Consider the following 21,134-nt stretch of genomic DNA (forward strand, 5'->3'; position numbering starts at 1 on the left):
TGGCTTTATCTCGAGCTTCGTCTAGTTTTTCGATTTCTTCTACTGGCTCAAAAACACAGTCGAGCTAAATCGAGCTCACCGCTGGCTTTGATAAGCTTATCGCTTGCTTTGTGTCTCTCTGGCTTCTCGACTATTACGTGAGCTTTATCAAGCCCTTTGCTTGATCAGAACTCCATGAATTCTTCGCTTCCATTAGAAACTTTCGCTCAGCCTTTACTTGTTCGAATATCTGATTTTTGGATTGTATTTCTTTAGGTTTATGAAGCTCATTCAAAGTGTCTTGCCTCATCTTGTTCATAGCTAGTTCGTTTTCTTGGCTAGTTCATGTTCTTGGCTAGTTCCTGATCTTCATCTGGTTTTCGACTCACCTCGAGTCTCTGGCCTGTTTTTTCGCGAATTTCATCTGGCTCTTCGCTTCGTTAACCCTGTATCTTGAGTTTTCCCGCGCTTTAGAAAAACATTTCCTTCCTTTGAACCTTTGCTGGCACAGAGTATTTAGCAATTTACTGAACTTTATGTAGCTTGATCTACGCTTTGAGACATCCTAAGCTTTGATCTAAGACTTGAGTTATCGACTGATTCTTTGCTTCGAACCTCTTTGGTCTTGGCTTTATCTCGAGCTTCGTCTAGTTCTTCGATTTCTTCTACTGGCTCAAAAACACAGTCGAGCTAAATCGAGCTCACCGCTGGCTTTGATAAGCTTATCGCTTGCTTTGTGTCTCTCTGGCTTCTCGACTAATACGTGAGCTTTATCAAGCCCTTTGCTTGATCAGAACTCCATGAATTCTTCGCTTCCATTAGAAACTTTCGCTCACCTTTTACTTGTTCGAATATCTGATTTTTGGATTGTATTTCTTTAGGTTTATGAAGCTCATTCAATGCTTCTTGCCTCATCTTGTTCATAGCTAGTTCGTGTTCTTGGCTAGTTCATATTCTTGGCTAGTTCCTGATCTTCATCTGGTTTTCGACTCACTTCGAGCCTCTGGCCTGTTTTTTCGCGAATTTCATCCGGCTCTTCGCTTCGCTAACCCCGTATCTTGAGTTTTCCCGCGCTTAAGAAAAACATTTCCTTCCTTTGAACCTTTGCTGGCACAGAGTATTTAGCAATTTACTGAACTTTATGTAGCTTGATCTACGCTTTGAGACATCCTAAGCTTTGATCTAAGACTTGAGTTATCGACTGATTCTTTGCTTCGAACCTCTTTGGTCTTGGCTTTATCTCGAGCTTCGTCTAGTTCTTCGATTTCTTCTACTGGCTCAAAAACACAGTCGAGCTAAATCGAGCTCACCGCTGGCTTTGATAAGCTTATCGCTTGCTTTGTGTCTCTCTGGCTTCTTGACTAATACGTGAGCTATATCAAGCCCTTTGCTTGATCAGAACTCCATGAACTCTTCGCTTCCATTAGAAACTTTCGCTCAGCCTTTACTTGTTCGAATATCTGATTTTTGGATTGTATTTCTTTAGGTTTATGAAGCTCATTCAATGCTTCTTGCCTCATCTTGTTCATAGCTAGTTCGTGTTCTTGGCTAGTTCATGTTCTTGGCTAGTTCCTGATCTTCATCTGGTTTTCGACTCACTTCGAGCCTCTGGCCTGTTTTTTCGCGAATTTCATCTGGCTCTTCGCCTCGTTAACCCTGTATCTTGAGTTTTCCCGCGCTTTAGAAAAACATTTCCTTCCTTTGAACCTTTGCTGGCACAGAGTATTTAGCAATTTACTGAACTTTATGTAGCTTTATCTACGCTTTAAGACATCCTAAGCTTTGATCTAAGACTTGAGTTATCGACTGATTCTTTGCTTCGAACCTCTTTGGTCTTGGCTTTATCTCGAGCTTCGTCTAGTTTTTCGATTTCTTCTACTGGCTCAAAAACACAGTCGAGCTAAATCGAGCTCACCGCTGGCTTTGATAAGCTTATCGCTTGCTTTGTGTCTCTCTGGCTTCTCGACTATTACGTGAGCTTTATCAAGCCCTTTGCTTGATCAGAACTCCATGAATTCTTCGCTTCCATTAGAAACTTTCGCTCAGCCTTTACTTGTTCGAATATCTGATTTTTGGATTGTATTTCTTTAGGTTTATGAAGCTCATTCAAAGTGTCTTGCCTCATCTTGTTCATAGCTAGTTCGTTTTCTTGGCTAGTTCATGTTCTTGGCTAGTTCCTGATCTACAGAGTATTTAGCAATTTACTGAACTTTATGTAGCTTGATCTACGCTTTGAGACATCCTAAGCTTTGATCTAAGACTTGAGTTATCGACTGATTCTTTGCTTCGAACCTCTTTGATCTTGGCTATATCTCGAGCTTTGTCTAGTTCTTCGATTTCTTCTACTGGCTCAAAAACACAGTCGAGCTAAATCGAGCTCACCGCTGGCTTTGATAAGCTTATCGCTTGCTTTGTGTCTCTCTGGCTTGCTTTATGCTTGCTTATCGCTTGCTTTATGTAGCTTTATCTACGCTTTAAGACATCCTAAGCTTTGATCTAAGACTTGAGTTATCGACTGATTCTTTGCTTCGAACCTCTTTGGTCTTGGCTTTATCTCGAGCTTCGTCTAGTTTTTCGATTTCTTCTACTGGCTCAAAAACACAGTCGAGCTAAATCGAGCTCACCGCTGGCTTTGATAAGCTTATCGCTTGCTTTGTGTCTCTCTGGCTTCTCGACTATTACGTGAGCTTTATCAAGCCCTTTGCTTGATCAGAACTCCATGAATTCTTCGCTTCCATTAGAAACTTTCGCTCAGCCTTTACTTGTTCGAATATCTGATTTTTGGATTGTATTTCTTTAGGTTTATGAAGCTCATTCAAAGTGTCTTGCCTCATCTTGTTCATAGCTAGTTCGTTTTCTTGGCTAGTTCATGTTCTTGGCTAGTTCCTGATCTACAGAGTATTTAGCAATTTACTGAACTTTATGTAGCTTGATCTACGCTTTGAGACATCCTAAGCTTTGATCTAAGACTTGAGTTATCGACTGATTCTTTGCTTCGAACCTCTTTGATCTTGGCTATATCTCGAGCTTTGTCTAGTTCTTCGATTTCTTCTACTGGCTCAAAAACACAGTCGAGCTAAATCGAGCTCACCGCTGGCTTTGATAAGCTTATCGCTTGCTTTGTGTCTCTCTGGCTTCTCGACTATTACGTGAGCTTTATCAAGCCCTTTGCTTGATCAGAACTCCATGAATTCTTCGCTTCCATTAGAAACTTTCGCTCAGCCTTTACTTGTTCGAATATCTGATTTTTGGATTGTATTTCTTTAGGTTTATGAAGCTCATTCAATGCTTCTTGCCTCATCTTGTTCATAGCTAGTTCGTGTTCTTGGCTAGTTCATGTTCTTGGCTAGTTCCTGATCTTCATCTGGTTTTCGACTCACTTCGAGCCTCTGGCCTGTTTTTTCGCGAATTTCATCTGGCTCTTCGCTTCGTTAACCCTGTATCTTGAGATTTCCCGCGCTTTAGAAAAACATTTCCTTCCTTTGAACCTTTGCTGGCACAGAGTATTTAGCAATTTTCTGAACTTTAAGTAGCTTGATCTACGCTTTGAGACATCCTAAGCTTTGATCTAAGACTTGAGTTATCGACTGATTCTTTGCTTCGAACCTCTTTGGTCTTGGCTATATCTCGAGCTTCGTCTAGTTCTTCGATTTCTTCTACTGGCTCAAAAACACAGTCGAGCTAAATCGAGCTCACCGCTGGCTTCGAAAAGCTTATCGCTTGCTTTGTGTCTCTCTGGCTTATCGACTATTACGTGAGCTTTATCAAGCCCTTTGCTTGATCAGAACTCCGTGAATTCTTCGCTTCCATTAGAAACTTTCGCTCAGCCTTTACTTGTTCGAATATCTGATTTTTGGATTGTATTTCTTTAGGTTTATGAAGCTCATTCAATGCTTCTTGCCTCATTTTGTTCATAGCTAGTTCGTGTTCTTGGCTAGTTCATGTTCTTGGCTAGTTCCTGATCTTCATCTGGTTTTCGACTCACTTCGAGCCTCTGGCCTGTTTTTTCGCGAATTTCATCTGGCTCTTCGCCTCGTTAACCCTGTATCTTGAGTTTTCCCGCGCTTTAGAAAAACATTTCATTCCTTTGAACCTTTGCTGGCACAGAGTATTTAGCAATTTACTGAACTTTATGTAGCTTTATCTACGCTTTAAGACATCCTAAGCTTTGATCTAAGACTTGAGTTATCGACTGATTCTTTGCTTCGAACCTCTTTGGTCTTGGCTTTATCTCGAGCTTCGTCTAGTTCTTCGATTTCTTCTACTGGCTCAAAAACACAGTCGAGCTAAATCGAGCTCACCGCTGGCTTTGATAAGCTTATCGCTTGCTTTGTGTCTCTCTGGCTTCTTGACTAATACGTGAGCTATATCAAGCCCTTTGCTTGATCAGAACTCCATGAACTCTTCGCTTCCATTAGAAACTTTCGCTCAGCCTTTACTTGTTCGAATATCTGATTTTTGGATTGTATTTCTTTAGGTTTATGAAGCTCATTCAATGCTTCTTGCCTCATCTTGTTCATAGCTAGTTCGTGTTCTTGGCTAGTTCATGTTCTTGGCTAGTTCCTGATCTTCATCTGGTTTTCGACTCACTTCGAGCCTCTGGCCTGTTTTTTCGCGAATTTCATCTGGCTCTTCGCCTCGTTAACCCTGTATCTTGAGTTTTCCCGCGCTTTAGAAAAACATTTCCTTCCTTTGAACCTTTGCTGGCACAGAGTATTTAGCAATTTACTGAACTTTATGTAGCTTTATCTACGCTTTAAGACATCCTAAGCTTTGATCTAAGACTTGAGTTATCGACTGATTCTTTGCTTCGAACCTCTTTGGTCTTGGCTTTATCTCGAGCTTCGTCTAGTTTTTCGATTTCTTCTACTGGCTCAAAAACACAGTCGAGCTAAATCGAGCTCACCGCTGGCTTTGATAAGCTTATCGCTTGCTTTGTGTCTCTCTGGCTTCTCGACTATTACGTGAGCTTTATCAAGCCCTTTGCTTGATCAGAACTCCATGAATTCTTCGCTTCCATTAGAAACTTTCGCTCAGCCTTTACTTGTTCGAATATCTGATTTTTGGATTGTATTTCTTTAGGTTTATGAAGCTCATTCAAAGTGTCTTGCCTCATCTTGTTCATAGCTAGTTCGTTTTCTTGGCTAGTTCATGTTCTTGGCTAGTTCCTGATCTTCATCTGGTTTTCGACTCACCTCGAGTCTCTGGCCTGTTTTTTCGCGAATTTCATCTGGCTCTTCGCTTCGTTAACCCTGTATCTTGAGTTTTCCCGCGCTTTAGAAAAACATTTCCTTCCTTTGAACCTTTGCTGGCACAGAGTATTTAGCAATTTACTGAACTTTATGTAGCTTGATCTACGCTTTGAGACATCCTAAGCTTTGATCTAAGACTTGAGTTATCGACTGATTCTTTGCTTCGAACCTCTTTGGTCTTGGCTTTATCTCGAGCTTCGTCTAGTTCTTCGATTTCTTCTACTGGCTCAAAAACACAGTCGAGCTAAATCGAGCTCACCGCTGGCTTTGATAAGCTTATCGCTTGCTTTGTGTCTCTCTGGCTTCTCGACTAATACGTGAGCTTTATCAAGCCCTTTGCTTGATCAGAACTCCATGAATTCTTCGCTTCCATTAGAAACTTTCGCTCACCTTTTACTTGTTCGAATATCTGATTTTTGGATTGTATTTCTTTAGGTTTATGAAGCTCATTCAATGCTTCTTGCCTCATCTTGTTCATAGCTAGTTCGTGTTCTTGGCTAGTTCATGTTCTTGGCTAGTTCCTGATCTTCATCTGGTTTTCGACTCACTTCGAGCCTCTGGCCTGTTTTTTCGCGAATTTCATCCGGCTCTTCGCTTCGCTAACCCTGTATCTTGAGTTTTCCCGCGCTTAAGAAAAACATTTCCTTCCTTTGAACCTTTGCTGGCACAGAGTATTTAGCAATTTACTGAACTTTATGTAGCTTGATCTACGCTTTGAGACATCCTAAGCTTTGATCTAAGACTTGAGTTATCGACTGATTCTTTGCTTCGAACCTCTTTGATCTTGGCTATATCTCGAGCTTCGTCTAGTTCTTCGATTTCTTCTACTGGCTCAAAAACACAGTCGAGCTAAATCGAGCTCACCGCTGGCTTTGATAAGCTTATCGCTTGCTTTGTGTCTCTCTGGCTTCTCGACTATTACGTGAGCTTTATCAAGCCCTTTGCTTGATCAGAACTCCATGAATTCTTCGCTTCCATTAGAAACTTTCGCTCAGCCTTTACTTGTTCGAATATCTGATTTTTGGATTGTATTTCTTTAGGTTTATGAAGCTCATTCAATGCTTCTTGCCTCATCTTGTTCATAGCTAGTTCGTGTTCTTGGCTAGTTCATGTTCTTGGCTAGTTCCTGATCTTCATCTGGTTTTCGACTCACTTCGAGCCTCTGGCCTGTTTTTTCGCGAATTTCATCTGGCTCTTCGCTTCGTTAACCCTGTATCTTGAGATTTCCCGCGCTTTAGAAAAACATTTCCTTCCTTTGAACCTTTGCTGGCACAGAGTATTTAGCAATTTTCTGAACTTTAAGTAGCTTGATCTACGCTTTGAGACATCCTAAGCTTTGATCTAAGACTTGAGTTATCGACTGATTCTTTGCTTCGAACCTCTTTGGTCTTGGATATATCTCGAGCTTCGTCTAGTTCTTCGATTTCTTCTACTGGCTCAAAAACACAGTCGAGCTAAATCGAGCTCACCGCTGGCTTCGAAAAGCTTATCGCTTGCTTTGTGTCTCTCTGGCTTCTCGACTATTACGTGAGCTTTATCAAGCCCTTTGCTTGATCAGAACTCCGTGAATTCTTCGCTTCCATTAGAAACTTTCGCTCAGCCTTTACTTGTTCGAATATCTGATTTTTGGATTGTATTTCTTTAGGTTTATGAAGCTCATTCAATGCTTCTTGCCTCATTTTGTTCATAGCTAGTTCGTGTTCTTGGCTAGTTCATGTTCTTGGCTAGTTCCTGATCTTCATCTGGTTTTCGACTCACTTCGAGCCTCTGGCCTGTTTTTTCGCGAATTTCATCTGGCTCTTCCCTTCGTTAACCCTGTATCTTGAGTTTTCCCGCGCTTTAGAAAAACGTTTCCTTCCTTTGAACCTTTGCTGGCACAGAGTATTTAGCAATTTACTGAACTTTATGTAGCTTTATCTACGCTTTGAGACATCCTAAGCTTTGATCTAAGACTTGAGTTATCGACTGATTCTTTGCTTCGACCCTCTTTGGTTTTGGCTATATCTCGAGCTTCGTCTAATTCTTCGGTTTCTTCTACTGGCTCAAAAACACAGTCGAGCTAAATCGAGCTCACCGCTGGCTTTGATAAGCTTATCGCTTGCTTTGTGTCTCTCTGGCTTCTCGACTATTACGTGAGCTTTATCAAGCCCTTTGCTTGATCAGAACTCCGTGAATTCTTCGCTTCCATTAGAAACTTTCGCTCAGCCTTTACTTGTTCGAATGTCTGATTTTTGGATTGTATTTCTTTAGGTTTATGAAGCTCATTCAATGCTTCTTGCCGCATTTTGTTCATAGCTAGTTCGTGTTCTTGGCTGGTTCATGTTCTTGGTTAGTTCCTGATCTTCATCTGGTTTTCGACTCACTTCGAGCCACTGGCCTGTTTTTTTGCGAATTTCATCTGGCTCTTCGCTTCGTTAACCCTGTATCTTGAGTTTTCCCGCGCTTTAGAAAAACATTTCCTTCCTTTGAACCTTTGCTGGCACAGAGTATTTAGCAATTTACTGAACTTTATGTAGCTTTATCTACGCTTTGAGACATCCTAAGCTTTGATCTAAGACTTGAGTTATCGACTGATTCTTTGCTTCGACCCTCTTTGGTCTTGGCTATATCTCGAGCTTCGTCTAATTCTTCGATTTCTTATACTGGCTCAAAAACACAGTCGAGCTAAATCGAGCTCACCGCTGGCTTTGATAAGCTTATCGCTTGCTTTGTGTCTCTCTGGCTTCTCGACTATTACGTGAGCTTTATCAAGCCCTTTGCTTGATCAAAACTCCATGAATTCTTCGCTTCCATTAGAAACTTTCGCTCAGCCTTTACTTGTTCGAATATCTGATTTTTGGATTGTATTTCTTTAGGTTTATGAAGCTCATTCAATGCGTCTTGCCTCATCTTGTTCATAGCTAGTTCGTGTTCTTGGGTAGTTCATATTCTTGGCTAGTTCCTGATCTTCATCTGATTTTCGACTCACCTCGAGTCTCTGGCCTGTTTTTTCGCGAATTTCATCTGGCTCTTCGCTTCGTTAACCCTGTATCTTGAGTTTTCCCGCGCTTTAGAAAAACAATTCCTTCCTTTGAACCTTTGCTGGCAAAGAGTATTTAGCAATTTACTGAACTTTATGTAGCTTGATCTACGCTTTGAGACATCCTAAGCTTTGATCTAAGACTTGAGTTATCGACTGATTCTTTGCTTCGAACCTCTTTGGTCTTGGCTATATCTCGAGCTTCGTCTAGTTCTTCGATTTCTTCTACTGGCTCAAAAACACAGTCGAGCTAAATCGAGCTCACCGCTGGCTTTGATAAGCTTATCGCTTGCTTTGTGTCTCTCTGGCTTCTCGACTATAACGTGAGCTTTACCAAGCCCTTTGCTTGATCAGAACTCCGTGAACACTTCGCTTCCATTAGAAACTTTCGCTCAGCCTTTACTTGTTCGAATATCTGATTTTTGGATTGTATTTCTTTAGGTTTATGAAGCTCATTCAATGCTTCTTGCCTCATTTTGTTCATAGCTAGTTCGTGTTCTTGGCTAGTGCATGTTCTTGGCTAGTTCCTGATCTTCATCTGGTTTTCGACTCACTTCGAGCCTCTCGCCTGTTTTTTCGCGAATTTCATCTGGCTCTTCGCTTCGTTAACCCTGTATCTTGAGTTTTCCCGCGCTTTAGAAAAACAATTCCTTCCTTTGAACCTTTGCTGGCAAAGAGTATTTAGCAATTTACTGAACTTTATGTAGCTTGATCTACGCTTTGAGACATCCTAAGCTTTGATCTAAGACTTGAGTTATCGACTGATTCTTTGCTTCGAACCTCTTTGGTCTTGGCTATATCTCGAGCTTCGTCTAGTTCTTCGATTTCTTCTACTGGCTCAAAAACACAGTCGAGCTAAATCGAGCTCACCGCTGGCTTTGATAAGCTTATCGTTTGCTTTGTGTCTCTCTGGCTTCTCGACTATTACGTGAGCTTTATCAAGCCCTTTGCTTGATCAAAACTCCATGAATTCTTCGCTTCCATTAGAAACTTTCGGTCAGCCTTTACTTGTTCGAATATCTGATTTTTGGATTGTATTTCTTTAGGTTTATGAAGCTCATTCAATGCTTCTTGCCTCATCTTGTTCATAGCTAGTTCGTGTTCTTGGCTAGTTCATGTTCTTGGCTAGTTCCTGATCTTCATCCAGTTTTCGTTTCACTTCGAGCCTCGGGCCTGTTTTTTTTTCGCAAATTTTATCTGGCTTTTTGCTTGCTTCGACCCTTTTTGGCTAATTTCTAAGTTTCATCCAGAATTTCGCTTGCTCCGTCAACCTTGTATCCTGAATTTTTCCAAGCTTTATATAAACAATTCCTTCCTTTGAAACTTTGCTCGCACTTAGTCTTTTTGGGTGTCTTAGCAATTAACTGAACTCTATGTAGCTTGATCTGAGCTTTGAGACATCAGAGTTATTGGCTTTTTGCTAGCTTCATGTATTTATTCGCTTGCTTCAAGCTTCTCTTGGTTCTTGGTGAAAGTCTCGTGAGCTGTGTCTAGCTTTTAGGCTGCTTCTAGCCTTTCTGTGTTCTTGGCTTTTCTTGAGCTTTATCACGCTCAATCTTTGCTTCGAGCCTCTTTGGTCTCCTGACTATATCTCGAGCTTTGTCTAACTCTTCGAAATCTTCAACTGGCTCAAGAACACTGTCGAGCTAAATCAGGCTCATCGCTGGCTTTGATAAGCATATCGCTTGCTTTGTGACTCTCTGGCTTCTCGACTATTACGTGAGCTTTATCAAGCTCTTTGCTTAATCAGACACTCCAGAATTCTAGCCTTTCCGGGTTCTTGACTCATATTGAATTTTATCTAGCCCATTCTTTGCTTCGAGCCTCTTTGGTCTCTTGACTATATCTCGAGCTTCGTCTAGTTCTTCAATTTCTTCTACTGGCTCAAAAACACAGTCGAGCTAAATCTAGCTCACCGCTGGCTTTGATAAGCTTATCGCTTGCTTTGTGTCTCTGGCTTCTCGACTATTACGTGAGCTTTATCAAGCCCTTTGCTTGATCAGAACTCCATGAATTCTTCGCTTCCATTAGAAACTTTCGCTCAGCCTTTACTTGTTCGAATATCTGATTTTTGGATTGTATTTCTTTAGGTTTATGAAGCTCATTCAATGCTTCTTGTCTCATCTTGTTCATAGCTAGTTCGTGTTCTTGGCTAGTTCATGTTTTTGGCTAGTTCCTGATCTTCATCTGGTTTTCGACTCACTTCGAGCCTCTGGCCTGTTTTTTCCCGAATTTCATCTGACTCTTCGCTTCGTTAACCCTGTATCTTGAGTTTTCCCGCGCTTTAGAAAAACATTTCCTTCCTTTGAACCTTTGCTGGCACAGAGTATTTAGCAATTTACTGAACTTTATGTAGCTTCATCTACGCTTTGAGACATCCTAAGCTTTGATCTAAGACTTGAGTTATCGACTGATTCTTTGCTTCGAACCTCTTCGGTCTTGGCTATATCTCGAGCTTCGTCTAGTTCTTCGATTTCTTCTACTGGCTCAAAAACACAGTCGAGCTAAATCGAGCTCACCACTGGCTTTGATAATCTTATCGCTTGCTTTGTGTTTCTCTGGCTTCTCGACTATTATGTGAGATTTATCAAGCCCTTTGCTTGATCAGAACTCCATGAATTCTTCGCTTCCATTAGAAACTTTCGCTCAGCCTTTACTTGTTCGAATATCTGATTTTTGGATTGTAATTCTTTAGATTTATGAAGCTCATTCAATGCTTCTTGCCTCATCTTGTTCATAGCTAGTTCGTTGGCTAGTTCATGTTCTTGGCTAGTTCCTGATCTTCATCTGGTTTTCGACTCACTTCGAGCCTCTGGCCTGTTTTTTCGCGAATTTCATCTGGCTCTTCGCTTCGTTAACCCTGTATCTTGAGTTTTCCCGCGCTTTAGAAAAACATTTCCTTCCTTTGAACCTTTGCTGGCACAGAGTATTTAGCAATTTACTGAACTTTATGTAGCTTTATCTACGCTTTGAGACATCCTAAGCTTTGATCTAAGACTTGAGTTATCGACTGATTCTTTGCTTCGAACCTCTTTGGTGTTGGCTATATCTCGAGCTTCGTCTAGTTCTTCGGTTGCTTGACTATTTCCTGAGCATCATCTAGCTCTTCGTTCGCTGCGAATATATGGGATCTTGGCTTTTCCTTGTATTTATTCGGCTTCTCGCTTGCTTTGAGCTGCTCTGGGTTACTGGATTGCGTGGAGGCTATCAGGGTCAGTGCTCTTGAGCTAGATGATTTTAAAAACTTCTGGCTATGTGGCCCCAGCTGTTCGATTGTGGCTTGTGTGGAGGTTAAAAGGGTCAGTGCTGCCTCGGACATAACTGGCAAGAAACTCAGTCTCTCGTTCAAACTTTGTTCTTGACTAGTTCCTGACATTCTTCTGGCTTTTCGCATGATTCGAGCCGCTCTGAGCTCTTGGTTATTTCTCGAGCTGACCCAAGCTCATCGCTTGTTTCAGGCCTCTATGGAATCTTGGCTGTGTCCAAACCTTTATCCAGCTTTTAGCTAGTTTCGAGTCTGTCTGATCTTCAAATAGTCCATTTCGCAATTCGAGTCCCCATCGGTTCTTGACTATTTCCTGAGCATCATCTAGCTCTTCGTTTTGCTGCGAACATATATATGATCTTGGCAATTCCTGGTATTGATTCGGCTTCTCGCTTGCTCTGAGCTTCTCTGGGTTACTGGCCATTCCATCTCATGATCTTTATCAAGCTCTGATTCTTCTGACCCTCTTGGATTTCTCGGCTTGTTACTACGCTTATCAAGCTCAACTTTTGCCTCGAGCTTTAGGGTCTTGGCTATTTGCTGAGAATTACCTAGATTTTCGCTTGCATGAACAAAAATTGGTGATCGTGACTTTTCCCGAATTTTTTGAGCTCATCGATTGCTTTGAGCTTCTCTTAATTCATAGCTATGGCATGGGATTTATTCAGCTCTTTGCTAGTTCTGACTCTCGAGCTCTCGGCTTGTTCTTGAGCTCATCAAGTCATTCCTTGCTTCGAGTGCCTTTACTTTTTTCTATGTTCTGAGCTTTCTGGGTTCTTGACTTTTCTAGAGCTTTATCTAGCTCATTCCTCGCTTTGAGCCTCTTTGGCGTCTTCACCATTTCTTGAGCTTCGTCTATTTCTTCGATTGCTTGACTCTCTGGGGAATCTTGTCGATCTATATCGAGCTCATCGCTAGCTTTATTTAGCTCCTCGCTTGCTTTGAGGCTCTGGATTATTGGACATTTCATGAGCTTCATCTAGCTCTCTTCCTAATCCAATCTCTTTTAGTTCTTGAATTCTGATACCATGGAATTAGCGAGCTCATTCCCAGCTTCTTGCTTCATCGTGCTCTTGTGCGTCATTGGCCTCTGTTTTTCTCGAATTTTATCTGGCTCTTCCCTTGCTTCCAGCCTTTTTGGCTAACTTCTGAGTTTCATCCAGCTTTTCGTCTGCTCAGCACCCCTGGAAGTTGGGTTTTGGGGACAGTTAAAAGACGTAGAGGAGTAAGATGCACTTGGCGATAGGGTCATCACGGAGAGGACGTTCGGTTCTATCCAATTAAGAAAAGTGTTTAAAAGGTCAGATATTATTTGTAGTCAGATATTATTTGTGCGAGGGTGGATCTAGATGAGTGGGGAGTCTCAGTTCTGCTTTTGGCGGATTTACTGGTAAAAACTTCAGTGGGTACTGCTGCTTCATCATTGGCTTCTTGAAATCTGTGAGTTTGAATGTGTTTAAGGGTCGTAAGTTTTCGGTTCACAAGCAGACTAAGCTGACCAAATTCTTTTAAAATTTTTTTTATTGTTCAACTCACTAAAACATGGTGAAAATCCTCATCGTACGTCCTCATCCTCATCATTCTATATGTTTAGGCGTAGTTTTTGGGTTGACGGATGGTGAAAATAGTAGAAAGTATTGGACTAAGCGGCACTTAAATATTAACGATGATTTCAGATGCGAATAGCTTATGGTGATTTCTTACAATAATTTATTTGCATTCTGAGTGTAGGAGGTCAACATGTCTCAACTTAGTGCTCTTGGTCAATCTCCAAAAAGCTGCGATTTTCAATGTATGCAGTTAACGAATGAAGGCTTCTTTGGCAGTATGGGCTCAAGCTGCACAGGCATAATCAAAAATCGTTCTGATTTAAGTTTTAATAGCGGGCTTTTGCAGTTTACGCTGCTCCTGAAAATGCTGCTCCATTAGAAACTTTCGCTCAGCCTTTACTTGTTCGAATATCTGATTTTTGGATTGTATTTCTTTAGGTTTATGAAGCTCATTCAATGCTTCTTGCCTCATCTTGTTCATAGCTAGTTCGTGTTCTTGGCTAGTTCATGTTTTTGGCTAGTTCCTGATCTTCATCTGGTTTTCGACTCACTTCGAGCCTCTGGCCTGTTTTTTCCCGAATTTCATCTGACTCTTCGCTTCGTTAACCCTGTATCTTGAGTTTTCCCGCGCTTTAGAAAAACATTTCCTTCCTTTGAACCTTTGCTGGCACAGAGTATTTAGCAATTTACTGAACTTTATGTAGCTTCATCTACGCTTTGAGACATCCTAAGCTTTGATCTAAGACTTGAGTTATCGACTGATTCTTTGCTTCGAACCTCTTCGGTCTTGGCTATATCTCGAGCTTCGTCTAGTTCTTCGATTTCTTCTACTGGCTCAAAAACACAGTCGAGCTAAATCGAGCTCACCACTGGCTTTGATAATCTTATCGCTTGCTTTGTGTTTCTCTGGCTTCTCGACTATTATGTGAGATTTATCAAGCCCTTTGCTTGATCAGAACTCCATGAATTCTTCGCTTCCATTAGAAACTTTCGCTCAGCCTTTACTTGTTCGAATATCTGATTTTTGGATTGTATTTCTTTAGATTTATGAAGCTCATTCAATGCTTCTTGCCTCATCTTGTTCATAGCTAGTTCGTTGGCTAGTTCATGTTCTTGGCTAGTTCCTGATCTTCATCTGGTTTTCGACTCACTTCGAGCCTCTGGCCTGTTTTTTCGCGAATTTCATCTGGCTCTTCGCTTCGTTAACCCTGTATCTTGAGTTTTCCCGCGCTTTAGAAAAACATTTCCTTCCTTTGAACCTTTGCTGGCACAGAGTATTTAGCAATTTACTGAACTTTATGTAGCTTTATCTACGCTTTGAGACATCCTAAGCTTTGATCTAAGACTTGAGTTATCGACTGATTCTTTGCTTCGAACCTCTTTGGTGTTGGCTATATCTCGAGCTTCGTCTAGTTCTTCGGTTGCTTGACTATTTCCTGAGCATCATCTAGCTCTTCGTTCGCTGCGAACATATGGGATCTTGGCTTTTCTTTGTATTTATTCGGCTTCTCGCTTGCTTTGAGCTGCTCTGGGTTACTGGATTGCGTGGAGGCTATCAGGGTCAGTGCTCTTGAGCTAGATGATTTTAAAAACTTCTGGCTATGTGGCCCCAGCTGTTCGATTGTGGCTTGTGTGGAGGTTAAAAGGGTCAGTGCTGCCTCGGACATAACTGGCAAGAAACTCAGTCTCTCGTTCAAACTTTGTTCTTGACTAGTTCCTGACATTCTTCTGGCTTTTCGCATGATTCGAGCCGCTCTGAGCTCTTGGTTATTTCTCGAGCTGACCCAAGCTCATCGCTTGTTTCAGGCCTCTATGGAATCTTGGCTGTGTCCAAACCTTTATCCAGCTTTTAGCTAGTTTCGAGTCTGTCTGATCTTCAAATAGTCCATTTCGCAATTCGAGTCCCCATCGGTTCTTGACTATTTCCTGAGCATCATCTAGCTCTTCGTTTTGCTGCGAACATATATATGATCTTGGCAATTCCTGGTATTGATTCGGCTTCTCGCTTGCTCTGAGCTTCTCTGGGTTACTGGCCATTCCATCTCATGATCTTTATCAAGCTCTGATTCTTCTGACCCTCTTGGATTTCTCGGCTTGTTACTACGCTTATCAAGCTCAACTTTTGCCTCGAGCTTTAGGGTCTTGGCTATTTGCTGAGAATTACCTAGATTTTCGCTTGCATGAACAAAAATTGGTGATCGTGACTTTTCCCGAATTTTTTGAGCTCATCGATTGCTTTGAGCTTCTCTTAATTCATAGCTATGGCATGGGATTTATTCAGCTCTTTGCTAGTTCTGACTCTCGAGCTCTCGGCTTGTTCTTGAGCTCATCAAGTCATTCCTTGCTTCGAGTGCCTTTACTTTTTTCTATGTTCTGAGCTTTCTGGGTTCTTGACTTTTCTAGAGCTTTATCTAGCTCATTCCTCGCTTTGAGCCTCTTTGGCGTCTTCACCATTTCTTGAGCTTCGTCTATTTCTTCGATTGCTTGACTCTCTGGGGAATCTTGCCGATCTATATCGAGCTCATCGCTAGCTTTATTTAGCTCCTCGCTTGCTTTGAGGCTCTGGATTATTGGACATTTCATGAGCTTCATCTAGCTCTCTTCCTAATCCAATCTCTTTTAGTTCTTGAATTCTGATACCATGGAATTAGCGAGCTCATTCCCAGCTTCTTGCTTCATCGTGCTCTTGTGCGTCATTGGCCTCTGTTTTTCTCGAATTTTATCTGGCTCTTCCCTTGCTTCCAGCCTTTTTGGCTAACTTCTGAGTTTCATCCAGCTTTTCGTCTGCTCAGCACCCCTGGAAGTTGGGTTTTGGGGACAGTTAAAAGACGTAGAGGAGTAAGATGCACTTGGCGATAGGGTCATCACGGAGAGGACGTTCGGTTCTATCCAATTAAGAAAAGTGTTTAAAAGGTCAGATATTATTTGTAGTCAGATATTATTTGTGCGAGGGTGGATCTAGATGAGTGGGGAGTCTCAGTTCTGCTTTTGGCGGATTTACTGGTAAAAACTTCAGTGGGTACTGCTGCTTCATCATTGGCTTCTTGAAATCTGTGAGTTTGAATGTGTTTAAGGGTCGTAAGCTGACCAAATTCTTTTAAAATTTTTTTTATTGTTCAACTCACTAAAACATGGTGAAAATCCTCATCGTACGTCCTCATCCTCATCATTCTATATGTTTAGGCGTAGTTTTTGGGTTGACGGATGGTGAAAATAGTAGAAAGTATTGGACTAAGCGGCACTTAAATATTAACGATGATTTCAGATGCGAATAGCTTATGGTGATTTCTTACAATAATTTATTTGCATTCTGAGTGTAGGAGGTCAACATGTCTCAACTTAGTGCTCTTGGTCAATCTCCAAAAAGCTGCGATTTTCAATGTATGCAGTTAACGAATGAAGGCTTCTTTGGCAGTATGGGCTCAAGCTGCACAGGCATAATCAAAAATCGTTCTGATTTAAGTTTTAATAGCGGGCTTTTGCAGTTTACGCTGCTCCTGAAAATGGACAGCACTTTTCTGATCAAAAAAACCCTGGAGCAAACTCATATGGCCGAATGAATGGCCGAATAGATGGTTCGCTGGATGTATCGATGGAGGACTGAATTGATAGTTGAATGGATTGATGGAGGTAGGGCTGACTGGATAAAAGCAGAGAAGGTTGATTAATGTATTGATGGAAGGCCGAAGAATGGATGGCTGAATGAATGGACGAATCGATGGTTGCATGACTGTAACATCGGATGGATGGCTGAATTTATTGATGGATTGATGGCTAGACGGAGGGAAAGCTGTATCAAAAGCTGGATGGATGACTAGACGGAAAGATGGATCGAAATTTGACCGAACTGATGGTTCCAGCCGCTAACCGGGATGAGTATTTCAGTACCTCAAACCTAGGCGCAGAAAGTCGCATTTAGATAAGCTGCTTGACAACAGTGGGGAGGCTAGATTTGGGAGCATAAACTGAGACACAAAAGATAATTCTTATTCCAACCATGAATTTGAGTAGAATGATTCTGTCCCAGATGCGCTGTACTAAAAAAACCTCATCTACCCAGCTTAGCTATTGTGAGCACGCCGGCTCCAAGACCTGATTCTTTCGATGAATATATCCTGTCGCTCTTCCCTTTCAGTGCAGGGACTTGCGTAGTGGTCCCACCGCCTTTCCACCTCTGCTTTTGAGCACCACAAAAGTGTTCCAACCATTAAATCATACTCCCGTGTAATGCACCTCCGGCGCTTCGAAATTTTTGTAAAAAAAACGACTTACATTCAAAACAAGAACTGAAACCTATGAGTACTCTGACAGCACCGAAGTACAGTTAGTAATTTCAAAATTTTTTAGTTCAAAACTTTTTAACTCAAATTTTGAAACACCATAAAACATCAAGGCTGGGACACTTGAGAAGCCTATGGAGAAACTTGGAGGCAAAATTTAAAACTACTGAGAGTCACCTGAGAGCACAAACCTGGTTGCTAATTTCAAAGTTCGTTTTTTAAGCTAATTTCTTTTTTATTCGAGTTTTTCAAAAAATGAAAAAATTCCGAACCATGGAAAATAAAAGGATTTTAGCAGTCATAATTGGAGGAACAACTTGCGACCCCTGAGACAACCATAGCAACACCAAATTACAGCTTTGAAAACTTCGATTTTCGTGATTTTTTTTAACCTAAATTTCCCGAAAAATTTCGAGAAAATCATAAGAAATGTCGTATCTGAGAAACTACTAAGATTTCAGCATTTATATCTAGAGGTTAAACTGGAACACTTGCCAGTACCCTGAAATTAAATTTAGTTTCACAAAAAGATAAGGAATTTCAAATTTTGTGAGTTTTTTTCGTTAAGTTCTCAAAAAACATCTTATCTGGGAAACTAATACCAGTTGAGCAGTCGCATTGGACGCAAGATATGAATTACTGAAAAAACCCTCAGATTACCCACCTTCAGTTAAATTTCAATTTTTTGTTCAGAAATTCTGAACATCGAAAATAACCATAAAAAACATCATATCTCAAAAACTAGAGAGTTGAGCAGTTATATTCAGAAGCGAGATTCGCAACCCCAGTGAGTAGCCTGACAACGGCTCTCTACTTACATGGGAATTTCAAACTTAGTGAAAACTTTATCTATATTTGTTCTATGAACAATTTTCAAAAGACGTAAAAACGTCATATCTCGGAAAGTGAAAGCATTTGAGTAATTGCACTTGGAAAAAGGAAATACAAAAAACGTCATATCTTGAAAACTACAAGGATTGCAGCAGTCATATTTGGATACAAAAATTGCAGCCCCTGAGATTATCCTGACAGCGCCTCACTATAGATACAGCGCCTCACTATGCATTCCTCATTGGCAATAACTTCAACGTCAGAAAGTGCACTGCTATAAGATGTGCGAGAGAGTACGTAGTCCAGCTACGTAGCGTAGCCACCCACGAGATTTATGTGATGAGGTGGGAATCTTTCTTAAACCTGGTATTGCCGACTCGAAGGCCGTTGGCGACAACAAATTCCAGATACTACCTGCGTGTCTATTCCAGTCGCCAACCGGGGTTATTATCTCACAACCTGGAACCTTGGCAGGAGCATTTTACAGTTCGTCAAAGCACCTGGCAAGAGCATGTTACAGTTGGTCAAAGTTGCGGAGCATAAACTGAGACAAAAGTGAGAACTCTTTCCGACCTAGAGGCGAAGCTGAGCTTCGCATCACTTGCGATTTAAAACGAGAAAGCCGCTTAGTTGGAAAAAAAACAAAAACAGTAGAAAAACTAGATCTATCAGATTGGATAAGGCTTAATTTGATTTTAAAAAAAAACATAACAAGGAAAAAGAATGTGAAATTAGCGTCGCACAAAAGTTTATCAAGCTGTAACAAAGCCAGAAATACTGGAGCAGAAATCCTAAAAGCCGAAAAAAAACCAACAAGACTTAAGACTTTCAAAAAAAACTATCAAATCCCTCTCACCCTCAAAACACAAACACACTCAAGAATTTGTTTGCTCGTCAAATGAACCAATATGAGCCCACTATGGCCGAAGCAATTCAGCCGAAAAGCAGGAAAAAATATGAAATCTAAGACTACTAAAAAGTTAATAATTTCCTCTCACCCTCAAAACACACACACAAAAAATACAGTTATTTTTCGCAAAGAAGCAATGTGAGGTCATAATCCCGATTCAAAAATGGCCGAAACCTATCAAGCAAAAAAAAGAATAGAAAAAGCCCAGAAAAACGTTAACATTAAAAATCGTAACTTCAATGACGAATTTAAGCATTTTGCGCGATCAAGAAGGGATCATAAAAATTATTTATCGATTGAAACGACTCACATATAGGCCACTAAGCCAATAAAAAATAAGCCGAAATCATTTAGCAAAAAAAAACAAATGTTTCAGCGAAAAGAAAAATAAACTAGACAAGGTCAGTTTCTCATTTAAAAAATTATATAAAAGAATTAGACACACTTTTAATTAGAAAAAAATAGCTTACAGCACACAAAAGGAAAAAAATGTGAAAACTAAACCGACAAAGCATAATGAGACTTGAAGCTTGAATGATTCTTGATGCTAAAAAAAATTTGGGTCTAAAAAAATAGGTGCTTGACCGGTTTCGAGCTAGGGCCTTAGCCGTCTACTGGTTTTCGTAACCAGTATTTCAATTCGAATTTTAAGGGTTTGAGCATGTTTGCTGCGGAATTCAATGCAGCTCAAATGATAACTGAAGAAATTATTCATTTTGCTTAACTAGTTGCTTATCCGATAAAAAAATCTGTATTCTGATTTGACAACGCTTGCTAATCGCAAGCGTTATCAACAATTCGACTATGAAGTTCTTACTATGGTCACAGATAAAATATCTTTTTCAACTTAAGCTTAAGGGAGCAGTACTTATAAACAAAAATCCGGTTAAAACAAGCTAGTTTGAAATACAAATATGACTGGAGAAAAAGCCTTACCCGAGCACACATAATCCGTCACTTTCTTCGAAAGTCGGAACTAGCTATTTAATACACTGATGGAGTCCTAACAGGGAGAACTATACCACTTTTCCGCAAAGGTAAGAAAAAAAATATATGAGTAGCTCAGCTCTTTACAGTGAACAGCTGCGGTTAAGAATTACGTGCATTTTTGTATCAACTTGATGTGGCCTCCGCCGTAGTCAATATCTCCTAACCTGGTGCTGCAGTTGTAGACGGCGGTGTCAAGGGCATCACTGCACCTCCAGCTGTTCCCTCATCTTCCTGGCGCTTTTTCTCCTTCTCCGCATTTCGTCTTCGCCAGTATTCATCTATCGCTTGTTGGCAGTTGTCCAGATTCGACTGTGGCTCCCATGTATCTTGGTCTTTACCGTAATTCTTCCACCTGACCTACCACAATTGAGCCTTTTTATCAATAGTAATCACCAAAATGGCGCGAACGATTGAAATTTATGTTCATATATACTACGATATATATTACGATCCATGTATACGATATACAACAATTAATATATATTATTAATGAGAGATTTGAATATAGAGACTTGAACTGATCTAACTGACAATTTACCAAACGAATAGAAAGATTTGATCACAATTCTTACCTTGTATACGTACTCCCCGTCCTGTCTCTTGTGGCCTGTGATCTTATCGACCTCATAATCCTCTTCGTCACTCTCTCCGGACGAAGAAGACATAACTCTTTTATACTACCCTGGCAAAAAGTTTAACAAATCATTACAATGGGTATTGCAATATAAATTATGAAAAACTGAAGTCAAGAATAAATTTCGATAGGAACGACAGAAATCATAAAACGCTCATCTCGAAAAGCAAAAGAATTTGAGCAGTCATGTTTGTAGGGCAGAATTGCGATTCCCGGAGTGTGAACAGATAGCACCACATTATAGACTCGAGAATTCCAAATTTCATTAGTTTTTTTTACCTGACTTTGAATTTTTATTTTTTTAAAATCATAAAAAACGCCAACTAGGAAACCAAAAGGACTTGATCAGCGAAATTTCGAGTCCAAACGCTCAACCCCTGACAGGATCCATCAATTCACCATGACAGTACCTCGCCATATGATT

The 21,134-nt window shown here is 40.7% G+C and overlaps 2 protein-coding genes across 4 annotated transcripts in view; both read right to left on the minus strand.

Moving 5' to 3' along the window:
• Positions 1-21,134, minus strand: part of LOC134841709 (potassium voltage-gated channel subfamily H member 6-like) — a 633,879-nt gene that overhangs the window by 386,846 nt on the left and 225,899 nt on the right. The window lies entirely within an intron of this gene.
• The window catches only part of LOC134842828 (uncharacterized), a 554,076-nt gene that overhangs the window by 99,893 nt on the left and 433,049 nt on the right, over positions 1-21,134 (minus strand). For 2 of the 3 annotated variants that reach the window (XM_063859325.1, XM_063859326.1), the window contains exons 2-3: positions 20,649-20,758; positions 20,241-20,433 (exon numbers count right to left, since the gene is read on the minus strand). In XM_063859325.1, coding sequence (XP_063715395.1) covers positions 20,241-20,433; positions 20,649-20,741 — 286 coding nt within the window. In that variant the 5' untranslated portion in view covers positions 20,742-20,758. The remainder of the gene's footprint in view (positions 1-20,240; positions 20,434-20,648; positions 20,759-21,134) is intronic. The other variant, XM_063859327.1, reaches the window with a different exon arrangement.

The sequence above is a fragment of the Symsagittifera roscoffensis genome, chromosome 3 (genome assembly GCF_963678635.1).
Source record: "Symsagittifera roscoffensis chromosome 3, txSymRosc1.1, whole genome shotgun sequence".
Classification (NCBI taxonomy): domain Eukaryota; kingdom Metazoa; phylum Xenacoelomorpha; order Acoela; family Convolutidae; genus Symsagittifera; species Symsagittifera roscoffensis.